Source organism: Mixophyes fleayi, chromosome 4, assembly GCF_038048845.1.
Source record: "Mixophyes fleayi isolate aMixFle1 chromosome 4, aMixFle1.hap1, whole genome shotgun sequence".
NCBI lineage: Eukaryota > Metazoa > Chordata > Amphibia > Anura > Limnodynastidae > Mixophyes > Mixophyes fleayi.
The window spans coordinates 3,899,112-3,915,807 of record NC_134405.1 but is presented as its reverse complement, the minus strand read 5'-3'; the positions used below and the strand labels follow the sequence as shown (position 1 = coordinate 3,915,807).

The 16,696-nt window shown below is 51.9% G+C and overlaps 2 protein-coding genes across 3 annotated transcripts in view; both read left to right on the top strand.

The window, feature by feature from the left end:
- The window catches only part of ACTL6B (actin like 6B), a 39,848-nt gene extending 29,391 nt beyond the window's left edge, over nt 1-10,457 (top strand). Inside the window, exons 13-14 of the mRNA XM_075206166.1 lie at nt 8,981-9,067; nt 9,324-10,457. Of these exons, the coding sequence (XP_075062267.1) occupies nt 8,981-9,067; nt 9,324-9,404 (168 nt within the window). The 3' untranslated portion in view covers nt 9,405-10,457. The remainder of the gene's footprint in view (nt 1-8,980; nt 9,068-9,323) is intronic.
- The window catches only part of TFR2 (transferrin receptor 2), a 156,374-nt gene that overhangs the window by 70,222 nt on the left and 69,456 nt on the right, over nt 1-16,696 (top strand). The window contains exon 1 of one of the 2 annotated variants that reach the window (XM_075206180.1): nt 15,021-15,242. The exons of the other annotated variant lie outside the window; for it this stretch is intronic. The gene's annotated coding sequence lies outside the window, so the exon portion shown is untranslated. Of the gene's footprint in view, nt 1-15,020; nt 15,243-16,696 lie in introns of those variants that run through there. 2 annotated transcript variants of the gene reach the window in all.

Below are 16,696 nucleotides of genomic sequence, written 5' to 3'. Positions count from 1 at the left end.
TCTGCGTTCTCCTCCTCTCTCTGCGTCCTCCTCCTGCTCCTCTCTCTGCGTTCTCCTCCTCTCTCCTCCTCCTCCTCTCTCTGCGTTCTCCTCCTCTCTCCTCCTCCTCCTCTCTCTGCGTTCTCCTCCTCTCTCCTCCTCCTCCTCCTCCTCCTCTCTCTGCGTTCTCCTCCTCTCTCCTCCTCCTCCTCCTCTCTCTGCATTCTCCTCCTCTCTCCTCCTCCTCTCTCTGCGTTCTCCTCCTCTCTCTGCGTTCTCCTCCTCTCTCCTCCTCCTCTCTCTGCGTTCTCCTCCTCTCTCTGCGTTCTCCTCCTCTCTCTGCGTTCTCCTCCTCCTCTCTCCTCCTCTCTCTGCGTTCTCCTCCTCTCTCCTCTCTTCTTCTCTCTCTGCGTTCTCCTCCTCTCTCTGCGTTCTCCTCCTCCTCTCTCCTCTCTCTGCGTTCTCCTCCTCTCTCCTCTCTTCTTCTCTCTCTGCGTTCTGCGTTCTCCTCATCTCTCCTCCTCCTCCTCCTCTCTCAGCGTTCTCCTCCTCCTCTCTCCTCCCCTCTGTGCGTTCTCCTCCTCTCTCCTCTCTTCTCCTCTCTCTGCGTTCTCCTCATCTCTCCTCCTCCTCCTCTCTCTCTCTGCGTTCTCCTCCTCTCTCTCTGCGTTCTCCTCCTCTCTCCTCCTCCTCTCTAAGCGTTCTCCTCTCTCCTCCTCCTCTCTCCTCCTCCTCTCTCTGCGTTCTCCTCCTCTCTCCTCCTCCTCTCTCTGCGTTCTCCTCCTCTCTCCTCCTCCTCTCTCTGCGTTCTCCTCCTCTCTCCTCCTCCTCTCCCTGCGTTCTCCTCCTCTCTCCTCCTCTCTCTGCGTTCTCCTCCTCTCTCCTCTCTTCTCCTCTCTCTGCGTTCTCCTCCTCTCTCCTCCTCCTCTCTCTGCGTTCTCCTCCTCTCTCCTCCTCCTCCTCCTCCTCTCTCTGCGTTCTCCTCCTCTCTCCTCCTCCTCCTCTCTCTGCGTTCTCCTCCTCTCTCCTCCTCCTCCTCCTCCTCTCTCTGCGTTCTCCTCCTCTCTCCTCCTCCTGCTCCTCTCTCTGCGTTCTCCTTGTCCCTCCTCCTGCTCCTCTCTCTGCGTTCTCCTTCTCTCTCCTCCTCCTCCTCTCTCTGCGTTCTCCTCCTCTCTCCTCCTCCTCCTCTCTCTGCGTTCTCCTCCTCCTCCTCCTCCTCCTCTCTCTGCGTTCTCCTCCTCTCTCCTCCTCCTCCTCCTCCTCCTCTCTCTTTGTTCTCCTCCTCTCTCCTCCTCCTCCTCCTCTCTCTGCGTTCTCCTCCTCTCTCCTCCTCCTCCTCCTCCTCCTCTCTCTGCATTCTCCTCCTCTCTCCTCCTCCTCCTCTCTCTGCGTTCTCCTCCTCTCTGCTCCTCCTCTCTCTGCGTTCTCCTCCTCCTCTCTCTGCGTTCTCCTCCTCTCTCCTCCTCCTCCTCCTCCTCTCTCTGCGTTCTCCTCCTCTCTCTGCGTTCTCCTCCTCTCTCTGCGTTCTCCTCCTCTCTCTGCGTTCTCCTCCTCTCTCCTCTCTTCTTCTCTCTCTGCGTTCTCCTCATCTCTCCTCCTCCTCCTCCTCTCTCTGCGTCTCCTCCTCTCCTCCTCTCTCCTCTCTCTCCTCCTCTCTCCTCTCCTCCTCCTCTCTCTGCGTTCTCCTCCTCCTCTCCTCCTCCTCCTCCTCCTCCTCTCTGCGTCTCCTCCTCTCTCCTCTCTCTCTCCTCCTCTCTCTGCGTTCTCCTCCTCTCTCTCCTCCTCTCCTCTCTCCTCTCTCTGCGTTCTCCTCCTCTCTCCTCCTCCTCCTCCTCCTCTCTCTGCGTTCTCCTCCTCTCCCTCCTCCTCTCTCTGCGTTCTCCTCCTCTCTCCTCCTCCTCCTCTCTCTGCGTTCTCCTCCTCTCTCCTCTCCTCCTCCTCTCCTCTCTCTGCGTTCTCCTCCTCTCTCTCCTCTCTCTCTCTGCGTTCTCCTCTCTCCTCCTCCTCCTCCTCCTCTCTCTGCATTCTCCTCTCCTCCTCTCTCCTCTCTCTGCGTTCTCCTTCTCTCTCCTCCTCCTCCTCCTCCTCTCTCTGCATTCTCCTCCTCTCCTCCTCCTCCTCCTCTCTCTGCGTTCTCCTCCTCTCTCCTCCTCCTCCTCCTCTCTCTGCGTTCTCCTCCTCTCCTCCTCCTCCTCTCTCTGCGTTCTCCTCCTCTCTCCTCCTCCTCCTCTCTCTGCGTTCTCCTCCTCTCTCCTCCTCCTCCTCCTCCTCTCTCTGCGTTCTCCTCCTCTCTCCTCCTCCTCTCTCTCTGCGTTCTCCTCCTCTCTCCTCTCTCCTCCTCCTCCTCCTTCTCTGCGTTCTCCTCCTCTCTCCTCCTCCTCTCTCTGCGTCCTCCTTCTCTCTCCTCCTCCTCCTCCTCCTCCTCCTCCTCCTCTCTCTGCGTTCTCTTCTCCTCTCTCCTCCTCCCTCTGCGTTCTCCTCCTCTCTCCTCCTCCTCCTCCTCCTCTCTCTGCGTTCTCCTCCTCTCTCCTCCTCCTCCTCCTCTCTCTGCTTTCTCCTCCTCTCTCCTTCCTCCTCTCTCTCTGCGTTCTCCTCTCTCTCTCCTCCTCCTCCTCCTCCTCTCTCTGCAGTCTCCTTCTCTCTCCTCCTCCTCCTCCTCTCTCTGCGTTCTCCTCCTCTCTCCTCCTCCTCTCTCTCTGCGTTCTCCTCCTCTCCTCCTCCTCCTCTCTCTGCATTCTCCTCCTCTCTCCTCCTCCTCCTCCTCCTCCTCTCTCCTCCTCCTCCTCCTCCTCCTCCTCCTCTCTCTGCGTTCTCCTCCTCTCTCCTCCTCCTCCTCTCTCTGCGTCTCCTCCTCTCTCTCTCCTCCTCCTCCTCTCTCTGCGTTCTCCTCCTCTCTCCTCTCTCCTCCTCCTCCTCTCTCTCTTCGTTCACCTCCTCTCTCCTCCTCCTCCTCCTCCTCTCTCTGCGTCCTCCTTCTCTCTCCTCCTCCTCCTCCTCCTCCTCCTCTCTCTGCGTTCTCCTCCTCTCTCCTCCTCCTCCTATCTCTGCGTTCTCCTCCTCTCTCCTCCTCCTCCTATCTCTGCGTTCTCCTTCTCTCTCCTCCTCCTCCTCTCTCTGCGTTCTCCTCCTCTCTCCTCCTCCTCCTTTCTCTGCGTTCCTCCTCCTCTCTCCTCCTCCTCCTCTTTCTGCGTTCTCCTCCTCTCTCCTCCTCCTCCTCTCTCTGCGTTCTCCTCCTCTCTCCTCCTCCTCCTCTTTCTGCGTTCTCCTCCTCTCTCCTCCTCCTCCTCTCTCTGCGTTCTCCTCCTCTCTCCTCCTCCTCCTCTCTCTGCGTTCTCCTCCTCTCTCCTCCTCCTCCTCTCTCTGCGTTCTCCTCCTCTCTCCTCCTCCTCTCTCTGCGTTCTCCTCCTCTCCTCCTCCTCCTCTCTCTGCGTTCTCCTCCTCTTTCCTCCTCTCTCTGCGTTCTCCTCCTCTCTCCTCCTCCTCCTCTCTCTGCGTTCTCCTCCTCTCTCCTCCTCCTCCTCTCTCTACGTTCTCCTCCTCTCCTCTCCTCCTCCTCCTCCTCTCTCTGCGTTCTCCTCCTCCTCCACCTCTCTCTGCGTTCTCCACCTCTCTCTGGGTTCTCCACCTCTCTCTGCGTTCTCCTCCTCTCTCCTCCTCCTCCTCCTCTCTCTGCGTTCTCCTCCTCTCTCCTCCTCCTCCTCCTCCTCTCTCTGCGTTCTCCTCCTCCTCCTCCTCCTCCTCCTCCTCTCTCTGCGTTCTCCACCTCTCTCTGCGTTCTCCACCTCTCTCTGCGTTCTCCACCTCTCTCTGCGTTCTCCACCTCTCTCTGCGTTCTCCACCTCTCTCCTCCTCCTCTCTCTGTGTTCTCCTCCTCTCTCCTCCTCCTCTCTCCACATTCTCCACCTCTGTCCGTGTTTTTCTCCTCTCTCTGCGTTCTCCTCCTCTCTCTGCGTTCCTCCTCTCTCTCTGCGTTCTCCTCCTCTCTCTTTGCGTTCTCCTCCTCTCTCTCTGCGTTCTCCTCCTCTCTCTCTGCGTTCTCCTCCTCTCTCTCTGCGTTCTCCTCCTCTCTCTCTCTGCGTTCTCCTCCTCTCTCTCTCTGCGTTCTCCTCCTCTCCCTTCCTCCTCCTCTCTAAGTGTTCTCCTCCTCTCTCTCTGCGTTCTCCTCCTCTCTCTCTGCGTTCTCCTCCTCTCTCTCTGCGTTCCTCCTCCTCTCCTCCTCCTCTCTAAGCGTTCTCCTCTCTCCTCCTCCTCTCTCCTCCTCCTCTCTCTGCGTCCTCCTCCTCTCTCCTCCTCCTCTCTCTGCGTCCTCCTCCTCTCTCCTCCTCCTCTCTCTGCGTCCTCCTCCTCTCTCCTCCTCCTCCTCTCTCTGCGGTCTCCTCCTCTCTCCTCCTCCTCTCTCTGCGTTCTCCTCCTCTCTCCTCCTCCTCTCCCTGCGTTCTCCTCCTCCTCCTCTCCCTGCGTTCTCCTCCTCTCTCCTCCTCTCTCTGCGTTCTCCTCCTCTCTCCTCTCTTCTCCTCTCTCTGCGTTCTCCTCCTCTCTCCTCCTCCTCCTCCTCTCTCTGCGTTCTCCTCCTCTCTCCTCCTCCTCCTCCTCCTCCTCTCTCTGCGTTCTCCTCCTCTCTCCTCCTCCTCCTCCTCCTCTCTCTGCGTTCTCCTCCTCTCTCCTCCTCCTCCTCTCTCTGCGTTCTCCTCCTCTCTCCTCCTCCTGCTCCTCTCTCTGCGTTCTCCTTCTCTCTCCTCCTCCTCCTCTCTCTGCGTTCTCCTCCTCTCTCCTCCTCCTCCTCTCTCTGCGTTCTCCTCCTCTCTCCTCCTCCTCCTCTCTCTGCGTTCTCCTCCTCTCTCCTCCTCCTCCTCCTCCTCTCTCTGCGTTCTCCTCCTCTCTCCTCCTCCTCCTCCTCCTCTCTCTGCATTCTCCTCCTCTCTCCTCCTCCTCTCTCTGCGTTCTCCTCCTCTCTCTGCGTTCTCCTCCTCTCTCCTCCTCCTCCTCCTCCTCTCTCTGCGTTCTCCTCCTCTCTCTGCGTTCTCCTCCTCCTCTCTCCTCCTCTCTCTGCGTTCTCCTCCTCTCTCCTCTTTTCTTCTCTCTCTGCGTTCTCCTCATCTCTCCTCCTCCTCCTCCTCTCTCTGCGTTCTCCTCCTTTCTCTGCGTTCCTCCTCCTCTCTCCTCCTCCTCCTCCTCCTCCTCCTCTCTCAGCGTTCTCCTCCTCCTCTCTCCTCCCCTCTCTGCGTTCTCCTCCTCTCTCCTCTCTTCTCCTCTCTCTGCGTTCTCCTCATCTCTCCTCCTCCTCCTCTCTCTCTCTTTGTTCTCCTCCTCTCTCTCTGCGTTCTCCTCCTCTCCCTTCCTCCTCCTCTCTAAGTGTTCTCCTCCTCTCTCTCTGCGTTCTCCTCCTCTCTCTCTGCGTTCTCCTCCTCTCTCCTCCTCCTCTCTAAGCGTTCTCCTCTCTCCTCCTCCTCTCTCCTCCTCCTCTCTCTGCGTTCTCCTCCTCTCTCCTCCTCCTCTCTCTGCGTTCTCCTCCTCTCCTCTCTCCTCCTCTCTCTGCGTTCTCCTCCTCTCTCCTCCTCCTCTCCCTGCGTTCTCCTCCTCTCTCCTCCTCTCTCTGCGTTCTCCTCCTCTCTCCTCTCTTCTCCTCTCTCTGCGTTCTCCTCCTCTCTCCTCCTCCTCCTCCTCTCTCTGCGTTCTCCTCCTCTCTCCTCCTCTCTCCTCCTCCTCCTCCTCTCTCTGCGTTCTCCTCCTCTCTCCTCCTCCTCCTCCTCCTCCTCCTCTCTCTGCGTTCTCCTCCTCTCTCCTCCTCCTCCTCCTCCTCTCTCTGCGTTCTCCTCCTCTCTCCTCCTCCTCCTCCTCCTCTCTCTGCGTTCTCCTCCTCTCTCCTCCTCCTCCTCCTCCTCTCTCTGCGTTCTCCTCCTCTCTCCTCCTCCTGCTCCTCTCTCTGCGTTCTCCTTCTCTCTCCTCCTCCTCCTCTCTCTGCGTTCTCCTCCTCTCTCCTCCCTCCTCCTCCTCTCTCTGCGTTCTCCTCCTCCTCCTCCTCCTCTCTCTGCGTTCTCCTCCTCTCTCCTCCTCCTCCTCCTCCTCTCTCTGCGTTCTCCTCCTCTCTCCTCCTCCTCCTCCTCTCTCTGCGTTCTCCTCCTCTCTCCTCCTCCTCCTCTCTCTGCGTTCTCCTCCTCTCTCCTCCTCCTCTCTCTGCGTTCTCCTCCTCTCTCTGCGTTCTCCTCCTCTCTCCTCCTCCTCCTCCTCCTCTCTGCGTTCTCCTCCTCTCTCTGCGTTCTCCTCCTCTCTCCTCTCTTCTTCTCTCTCTGCGTTCTCCTCATCTCTCTCCTCCTCCTCCTCTCTCTGCGTTCTCCTCCTCTCTCTGCGTTCTCCTCCTCCTCCTCCTCTCTCAGCGTTCTCCTCCTCCTCTCTCTGCGTTCTCCTCCTCTCTCCTCCTCCTCCTCCTCCTCCTCCTCTCTCTGCGTTCTCCTCCTCTCTCCTCCTCCTCCTCCTCCTCCTCTCTCTGCGTTCTCCTCCTCTCTCCTCCTCCTCCTCCTCCTCTCTCTGCGTTCTCCTTCTCTCTCCTCCTCCTCCTCTCTCTGCGTTCTCCTCCTCTCTCCTCCTCCTCCTCTCTCTGCGTTCTCCTCCTCCTCCTCCTCCTCTCTCTGCGTTCTCCTCCTCTCTCCTCCTCCTCCTCCTCCTCTCTCTGCGTTCTCCTCCTCTCTCCTCCTCCTCCTCCTCCTCTCTCTGCGTTCTCCTCCTCTCTCCTCCTCCTCCTCTCTCTGCGTTCTCCTCCTCTCTCCTCCTCCTCTCTCTGCGTTCTCCTCCTCTCTCTGCGTTCTCCTCCTCTCTCCTCCTCCTCCTCCTCTCTCTGCGTTCTCCTCCTCTCTCTGCGTTCTCCTCCTCTCTCCTCTCTTCTTCTCTCTCTGCGTTCTCCTCATCTCTCCTCCTCCTCCTCCTCTCTCTGCGTTCTCCTCCTCTCTCTGCGTTCTCCTCCTCTCTCTGCGTTCTCCTCCTCTCTCCTCCTCCTCCTCCTCCTCCTCTCTCAGCGTTCTCCTCCTCCTCTCTCCTCCCCTCTCTGCGTTCTCCTCCTCTCTCCTCTCTTCTCCTCTCTCTGCGTTCTCCTCATCTCTCCTCCTCCCTCCTCCTCTCTCTGCGTTCTCCTCCTCTCTCCTCCTCCTCCTCCTCTCTCTGCGTTCTCCTCCTCTCTCCTCCTCCTCCTCCTCCTCTCTCTGCGTTCTCCTCCTCTCTCCTCCTCCTCCTCCTCTCTCTGCGTTCTCCTCCTCTCTCCTCCTCCTCCTCCTCTCTCTGCGTTCTCCTCCTCTCTCCTCCTCCTCCTCCTCCTCTCTCTGCGTTCTCCTCCTCTCTCCTCCTCCTCCTCCTCTCTCTGCGTTCTCCTCCTCTCTCCTCCTCCTCCTCTCTCTGCGTTCTCCTCCTCTCTCCTCCTCCTCCTCTCTCTGCGTTCTCCTCCTCTCTCCTCCTCCTCCTCCTCTCTCTGCGTTCTCCTCCTCTCTCCTCCTCCTCCTCTCTCTGCGTTCTCCTCCTCTCTCCTCTCCTCCTCCTCCTCCTCCTCCTCCTCCTCTCTCTGCGTTCTCCTCCTCTCTCCTCCTCCTATCTCTGCGTTCTCCTTCTCTCTCCTCCTCCTTCTCTCTCTGCGTTCTCCTTCTCTCTCCTCCTCCTCTTTTCTCTGCGTTCTCCTCCTCTCTCCTCCTCCTCCTCTCCCTGCGTTCTCCTCCTCTCTCCTCCTCCTCCTCCTCTCTCTGCGTTCTCCTCCTCTCTCCTCCTCCTCCTCCTCTCTCTGCGTTCTCCTCCTCTCTTCTCCTCCTCCTCCTCCTCCTCTCTCTGCGTTGTCCTCCTCCTCCTCCTCCTCCTCTCTCTGCATTCTCCTCCTCTCTCCTCCTCCTCCTCCTCTCTCTGCGTTCTCCTCCTCTCTCCTCCTCCTCCTCCTCTCTCTGCGTTCTCCTCCTCTCTCCTCCTCCTCTCTCTGCGTTCTCCACCTCTCTCTGCGTTCTCCACCTCTCTCTGCGTTCTCCATCTCTCTCTGCGTTCTCCACCTCTCTCCTCCTCCTCTCTCTGTGTTCTCCTCCTCTCTCCTCCTCCTCTCTCCACATTCTCCACCTCTGTCCGTGTTTTTCTCCTCTTTCCTGCTCTTCTCTTCATGTTCTCCTCCACCTCTCTCCACGTCCTCAACATCTATCCATGTTCTCCTCCTCCTCTCTCCTCCTCCACCTCTCTCCTCCACCTCTCTCCTCCCACCTCTCCTCCCTCCTCTCTCCTCCCTCCTCTCTCCTCCCTCCTCCACCTCTCTCCTCCCTCCTCTCTCTGCGTTCTTCACCTCTCTCCTCCACCTCTCTCTGCGTTCTCCACCTCTCTCTGCGTTCTCCACCTCTCTCTGCGTTCTCCATCTCTCTCTGCGTTCTCCACCTCTCTCCTCCTCCTCTCTCTGTGTTCTCCTCCTCTCTCCTCCTCCTCTCTCCACATTCTCCACCTCTGTCCGTGTTTTTCTCCTCTTTCCTGCTCTTCTCTTCATGTTCTCCTCCACCTCTCTCCACGTCCTCAACATCTATCCATGTTCTCCTCCTCCTCTCTCCTCCTCCACCTCTCTCCTCCACCTCTCTCCTCCCACCTCTCCTCCCTCCTCTCTCCTCCCTCCTCTCTCCTCCCTCCTCTCTCCTCCCTCCTCCACCCCTCTCCTCCCTCCTCTCTCTGCGTTCTTCACCTCTCTTCTCCACCTCTCTCTTCTACCTCTCTCCACGTCCTCCTCCTCTCTCCTCCACCTCTCTCTGCGTTCTCCACCTGTCTCCTGCACCTCTCTCCTCCTACACTTCGTGTTCGCCACTTCTCTCCATGTTCTCCACTTCTCTCTGCGTTCTTCTCCTCTTTCCTCCTCCTCTCCTCCTCTCTGCGCCTTCTCTGTATTCATCCCTATTGTATGTGTTCAAAACATCCAAGTCTCTCCTGAACCCCTCTTCACATTCTCCTACTCCCTCTTCTCTTCTTTGCGCGTTCTCCTTATCAATGTCTTTGTGTTCTTCCTTAGAGTATGCGTCTCAAGCTCATCACCAGTAATAGTTCCATCGAGCGCCGTTTCAGCTCCTGGATTGGTGGTTCCATTCTGGCCTCCCTGGTATGTCACATGTATACAAATCTATATAGACATCCAGTGATATAAATACATATGAAATCCCATATATAGATGTATTATTTACACATAGACAACATGTACTTCCTCTGGACTTAGGCCATCCGTTCCCTGTCCTCCATATTTCCTGGAGACATCACACTGGCCCATCTGTGGATCACGTAGTCCTAGACCACACGGCCGTCCAACGACACAATAACTGGAACGTGCCGTATAAAGAGGTCTTATTCTCTTCTCCTAGGGAACGTTCCAGCAGATGTGGATCTCTAAGCAAGAATATGAGGAGGGAGGAAAACAGTGTGTGGAACGGAAGTGTCCCTGAACCTCACCATTCACTCTCTGCACCTCAATTTCATACACCGTACATCCAAAACCTAGCTCCTGTACCATCACACCCGTCATTCAGACCATATAACTTCATGATAACTTCATATAATTAGTGTCACACATCACCATTCTCTATATTAATGTGTTCAGCTGTCCATTTCTGTGCCTACAATTCTTCAATGACTCAATACGAACACTGGTTGCCTCATTACCGTCCTTTGTTATGTTCAAACCTTCTTATTTCCCAGCATAAACCCATCCAATCGCTACAATTCTGCTGATCTTCATACTTTTCAGTCCTGAAATCAATTTTTCTTCCCCGGACCTGACCCTATTAGTGTCAGAGGACATTATAGTGCGCAATACTCAGTTGTAGACCAAGTTCAACCCTTCAACTCCTAGTCTTGTTGATCCCAAAGATTTCAGAGTCACTCTTAGTCCTGAACAATAAAACGTAATGGAACTTTGTGTACTGAAAGAGCATTTCTTACTGAATGTCACTATGCGCTATGTGAAGGTCTGTAGTTATTTTTACTACTTAGCCGTTAAATTAGCACAATAAACAATTTATCCTCTTATCTAAGAATTTGTGTACAACTCGGTGGACCCTGCTGGCAGCTATATTGTGGACTAAACCATTATCCATGATGCCAACTGTGGACTTGACTACAGTCCACCAAGTAGTAGCTTTGTCTCCATATTGATTAAAATAGTGGCCAAAAATACTGGACCCAACAATTGGTCATCGATTTTCACCCGTCCAGATGAAACTGAATGAATCGGTCTCACAGGCCGTGCGATCTCACCTCCTGACATTCCTGCCTTCCTATAACGCTGTGTTTGTACATAGAAGCTATGAATCTCCTGTCACTGACTCCATCACACCATATCTTCAGTGTTCTCCTTGTGATGTCCACACTCAACATCTACAAGCTCTTCCTTCTTGTCCCCAGCTACCAAATGTTGACCTACCCACCAGCAAACACCAGAGATGGATGTATGAGGATTTTTGTGTCCATTCTGGCATTAAACTAATAAATCAGCCTGACTCTGTGTGTTCTTTTCGGGGATGAGTGGAAACGGGAATATAACGGGTAATCTTGAGCAGGTATTCAAAGAGCACAGACCCAGTTCAGTTAGGGACGGGTATTTAAAGTACTATTCTTCTAATATGCAAGTTCATGTAGTTCATAAATACACTAAAAAGTTATTGGGGTAAACATTTTTCCTAATCGTACCAAGTTTACTGTCTATAAGCTTATTGGAGGTTCACAGAGACTCTTGAGCCTGTCATGGTTGATGACAGTGGGCGATAGCTAGATATCCAAGATACTAAAGTTATAAATATATTAAAGTTGGCTTCAAATACCCCAGGGTAATTACTACTTATTTAGATGTCACATCTGTTAATGACCCAGTACTAATCGACATTTGAAAATTAAATGAAAAAAGGTAGTATATAGGTAAATGAGGCGTGAGAACATAAAGCAACTGGAGCACGTTGCTTTTGGATACGATGGGATTGGTGACCCCTGAACAGCGTACTTACTCCCGATCATGCTCCTTGTCCATTGTTACGTCACAAGGGAGGAGGGGCCACTTAACTGAGAATGACTCGATTGATGCACCAAATGTCAGGCACCCAAGTGTGCTCTTAGTGAAAAAGAAACGTGCTCCGTATCTATACAAGAAGACATTATCAGATCCATATTACACCCATCCTAACAGGCGCAATATAACCTGGTAAGGGCTGGTTTCATGTGTAAATGGGGCATTTGCTTAGAGCCCTTGAGAATTTGACTCTCTAGTGTAACCCCTGTGTCTACAGATGAGGTGTGTCCGGCAGGACCAGGGCCGGATTAACCCGAGGTCTAACTGGGCTATAGCCCAGGGGCCTTGGGCATCCAGGGGGCCCTTCAAAGTCCTCAGCAGCATTATAGATCGGTCCGGGGGTGGGGGCGCCCCCAGCCCGATCAATGCTGCTGAGCACTGTCACTGTAGTCCTCCGTCCCCGGCGCTCAGTACTCTGCTTACTGAGGAGATCTCGCGAGTGAACTCTCGCGAGATCTCCTCAGTAAGGAGCTTACAGCGCGCCGGGGACGGAGGACTACAGTGACAGGTAAGCGCTTGGGGGGGGCCCTCACGGGGTACGGGGGGGCGGTGGGTGGCTCACATTGGGGGCCTCACGGTGGAATGGAGGCGCCCTTAGCCCAGGGGCCTCCATTCCCTTAATCCAGCCCTGGGCAGGACATTTACTTGCATACAGGTGATGTCCTTTAATCCTTGACATTTAGCAGCATTGCTGATTGCTATAAGTGATAGGAGAGTGTGCAGTTCTCAGTGCTCATGATGCACTGCCCCCTGTCGTCTGTAGCTGGTATTGCAGAGAATCTTCATGTTGCAGTTCTCAGTGGTGATGGTGCACTGTCCCCTGTGGATTGTATCTGGTATTGCAGATGATCTTCATGTTGCAGTTCTCAGTGGTGATGGTGCACTGCCACCTGCTGCCTGTAGCGGGTATTGCAGTGGATCTTCATGTTGCAGTTATCAGTGTTCACAGTGCACTGCCCCCTGTTGTCTGTAGCTAATATTGTTTCGGATCTTAATGTTGCAGTTCTCAGTGGTGATGCTGTGCTGCCACCTGCTGCATATAGTTGTCAGTGTTCACAGTGCAATGCCCCCTGTTGTCTGTAACTGGTATTGCGGAGGATCACCAAATGTTGTAACTGTCAGTGTAGGTGATGCACTGCCACCTGCTGCTTGTAGCTGGTATTGCATCGGATCATCACATGTTGCAACTGTCAGTGTGATGGTCCCAGGGCTGTCTTAACACTAGAGATGAGCGGGCTCGGATTCCGCTAATCCGAGCCCACCCGAACAGTGCGGATCCGAACGAGATCCGAGCACTGTTCGGATATTTCCGGCGGGCAAAAAATTGAAAACGAGGCTCTGTCGTCCAAGTCTCGCGTCAAATCTCGCGATGGGTGGGAGAGAGGGCCCAGAACAATTCCATCTTGTACCTCTTTTTTTGGCATTATGTGCTCAAGCTACCTCGGTGCAACCTTTTGGCCTAAAAACAATATTGTGAGGTGTTCCAAATACACTGGAAATTAGTGGAAATGATTGTTATTGAATGTTATTGAGGTTAATAATAGCGTAGGAGTGAAAAAAAAAACACAAAACTGGTTTTTAGCACTTTTTATGCTTTTTTAAAAATAAATCAGAACCAAAACCTTTCGTCGGATGTTTTGGTAAAACAAATCAGAACCCAAAACCTCAAGCTAATCATACCCCAAAACCCAAAACGCTAAAAGTGGCCGGTGCACACCCTTACTTAACACATGGGCACGCTGAGCAGTTGTCCCGGTGGTCACACGAGCATAGGGGCCCCATAAACTTGCCAACGTTTCAGTATATTATTCCAGAAATTGCACTCAGAGGGCCTGAGTCATTAAGTAAGGCAAAAAAGGAGTAGGTTTTCTCCTGGACAAAACCATGTTACAATACAAGGGGTGCAAATCAGTTTATTATTTGGCACATAAGTTAAATACTGGCTGTTTTTTCATGTTGCACACAAATACTTGATAGCTTTATTTTTACACTGAAATTTAAAGTTAATCTAGGACATGTCCTATCCCAACTGTAAATCTGTCCAGACATTTTAAATTTACCTCCCCCTCCAATGCAACATGTTTTGCCCAGGTGCAAAGTTGCTCCTATTTTTGTTGCTTTCTTCAGTGACTCATGGGGCAGCAAAATATGGCAGCACAATGGGGCAGCACAATGGGGCAGCACAATGGGGCAGCACAATATGGCAGCACAATGGGGCAGCAGCGTTCGGCTCTCACTCGTTTATATGGAAAATTACATCCGGAAGACCATTGACATCAAGCCAATTATTTCAAAATTCCCCAAATGTTTGTGTCGCACACGAAAGATAATTGATAGTGAGTTGGTACTGTGCCATCTCTGTAAGATTTACCAAGTGAGCACCATTTTTATGTGAGATTTTCATGTTTTTCAACTTCAGGGCTTATGTTATACAAGTTAACCCGTGCATGATACTCATGCATTCTAGTCAAATCAAGCTACTTAAGGTCTTAGAAAGGTTCTTGTCATGCATTTGGACCTAGCCCAGGCCTCCTCAGGGGAAGAGCGTTACTTCCCGATGCAAGCGGCCTTTTTAATGTGTGTTCATGAGGTAAAATTACCTCACGAAAATGAGTTTGACCCCTCAACTCGTAAATTTAGCCTTTACTACCCCTCCCACGGGGTGGGAGGGGGGATGATGGAAGTTAACTGACTTGACTATTCTAATTTTTTTGTCAAATAATGTCAGTATATCAAATTTCAGGTCAATTGGATGAGCCCTTTCTGAGAAAATAGTTTTTTACACACACACACACACACACACACACACTAATGCACGCCTCTACACATGTGTGTTCATGAGGTAAAATTACCTCACGAAAATGAGTTTGAGCCCTACCAAATTTCAGCCCTTTTTGAATTTTTTTTCCCACACACACTAAGAATTTAGTAGGTCAGTGTATAACTCTGCCCAGCAGGTGGCGCTGCAACTTGGGTTTTTTTTCCACACACACACACAGACGCCACTAAGCATTTATATATTAGATTGTCCAACTGTTTTGTGGATTAATCTCTGCTGTGCAGCATGTTTCTAATGTTTAAACACTGATTTTGTTGGAGGTACCAATAAATATAAGCTTAATTTTATTTCTAATTGAAATTTGTATTCCCGGGAGTGGTTGTGTAGGTAGGGCCCCAGCGCACTGCATTACCGGGGGGCCTATAATGCTGGTAAGACGGCCCTGGATGGTCTACTGCCACCTGCTGCCTGTAGCTGATATTGCGTTAGAGCCTCATGTCGCTGTTGTCAGTGTCCTGGTGCACTGCCCCCTATCATCTGTAGCTGGTATTGCGGTGGATTATAAGACGCAGGACTCACTTAAACCATACTCTATTTTTTTCACAAAATGCCATTAGTTTCTTTATAGCCGAAGAACAGTACTTCCGAGAACGCGGTAGATAGCAGGAAAACAAATTAAATTTATAATTCATCCTCCAGATAAAGTCTGGATGTTGTTAACATAGCTGGGATTGCCGTAGCTTGCTGAATAACTTGCGGTCTTCTGATGCATATGGTAGCATTTTGTATGCACATTTGTATGTATACTGGCTCTACTTTACTTGCTGTAGTGCAGTGGGTATATTTTGCCTTGTTTGAGAGAGGGGACCCTGGTGGCAATACGGTTATTGAGGCTTAGTTAGACTTTACCCCCCATCCCTGGACCCATTCCTTGGTGGTCTTACACGTATCGCTCAGACTTCTCTCCCTCTCTCTATATACCAGCGGTGGTGGACTTCATATCACAATCTAGTCTCTGCCTCTGTGTGATGAGACTTTACACATATAAATGTATCGCTGTTTAAAAGAGTTTGTTTGACAGCTGTAACTGTTTTTATCAGTCTGAGTGTATTAAAAGTATTTTCAGTTCATCTGGAGGCATCGTTTGGGGTAATAATTAGCGGATGAGTGGCCCTATCACCCGTCTCGGTGCCAGAGGCGTGCAGACACGAGGCTGGGACTCCAACCTTCACCAGCGGGACAAACACAGATCCAACACATTGGAGCGGGGTCCTAAATGAGGCGGCCTTATCTGGGAGGAATGGTAGAGCTGTCTCTATTGACTGTCTGTGTGTACACAACACTCTGAGATTGGAGAGACCGTGGCTCGCTGCTGGCTGGACTTTGCTTTATTTGAACTTTTTTCGGTTTTTCATTGCAAATGTTGAGGATAGTACAACAGAGGTGAGTTGTGTGTCTACGTTACATGTCTGTAGCCGGGTAAGGGGGTCTGTACATACGTGTGTGCGTGTCTAAGAGGTATAACAGGAAAAGTTATTCCAGAGGATCAGGCATTAGATTTTCCAGTCTGGTAGGATATTCCCAGCATCTATCACTACAATACTTATCACCATCACACTCTGATCTGTAACATCCTACGACCGTACCCCGTCCCCAACTCCCTTTATCCGTAATCCTCATCTAAATTACAAGTCATCCGGGGAAATATTACCGAGCACTGATATAAACTAAGTGACAAATACTTCTTGTGATACGGAACCGTTATTTAGTAACAATCTGAAAAATGTTTAAATTATTATTGCGGTCACAAGATCAGTGATGTAACTTTATTTTTATTCTGTAGCCACTAAATCGATTGTCAAACAAACTTTGAGCAGAAAATAAAATCTGTTTAGTAAATGACTAATCCCTAAGTTACAGCCACAAATGTGAACTGCTGCAAAATTATATATGGTCAAATACAGAATAATTAAGTCACATATTGAGTTGTGTCCATTGAGTTCTGAAGGCTTCCTATGTAATAGATGTTCTTTATTAAGGTTTTGTCGTAAGGGATATGTGGGTTATTCCAAAAAACTTGGCATTGCCGGGCGCTCTAGCGCTATGTGGGGGGGGGGGGGGGGGTGCTAGATGCGGCTGGTGCCCTCACGAAGCTCTCGCAAGGCTTTTCTGAGCACTGCCAAGGAGCCAATCAAAAACTGCGTTAACATGACTGTTGTTTACAAAGTGTCCATGTTCGTCCGCTGAATTCCAGAAGGGACCACGAGGAGCGGACATGGCTCCCTGCTGTATGTAAACAAACTCACAGCATCCCATCTAGATATGTCTTTATCCGGAAATAGCACATAAAACAGACAGTATTTCCTTTTTATTTCACAAAAAATGGCGTTCACTGTGTGCCCAGCCATGTACAGTGCACACCTACAAGGGAGTCATATTTGTGTGTCATAACGCGCGACACAGAAGCCACGGACGTGACAACATGGAGGGTTGTGTCTAGAATATCCAGTGCTGCATCACTACTCTAGGGAGGGGGCGAGGGAGGAACATCAGGAGCACTGTCCTGTTAGTTGAAGACACATTCACTCAGTGACTTGTATCCTAAGCTATGTAGCCTGGAATATTCAGCTTTCTATAATCAGCTATATCCTTACCCCCCTCCTCTTTCCCAGGATGTGCACAGATATGTCGCATTGTAACACAATTCAGTAATATAAAGTATCAGCTCATATACACCCGTTAGTTGTCGTCTCACGGACTGCACCCAGTTACGGGTGTAAGACACTAACGATTGTGATGGGACAACTAACTATATAGAACGATGAAATGAATAATGACTGCGTTGTGCCATTAACGCATTCTATATATCATTATACATAAAATGTCTTTTTTTTGTC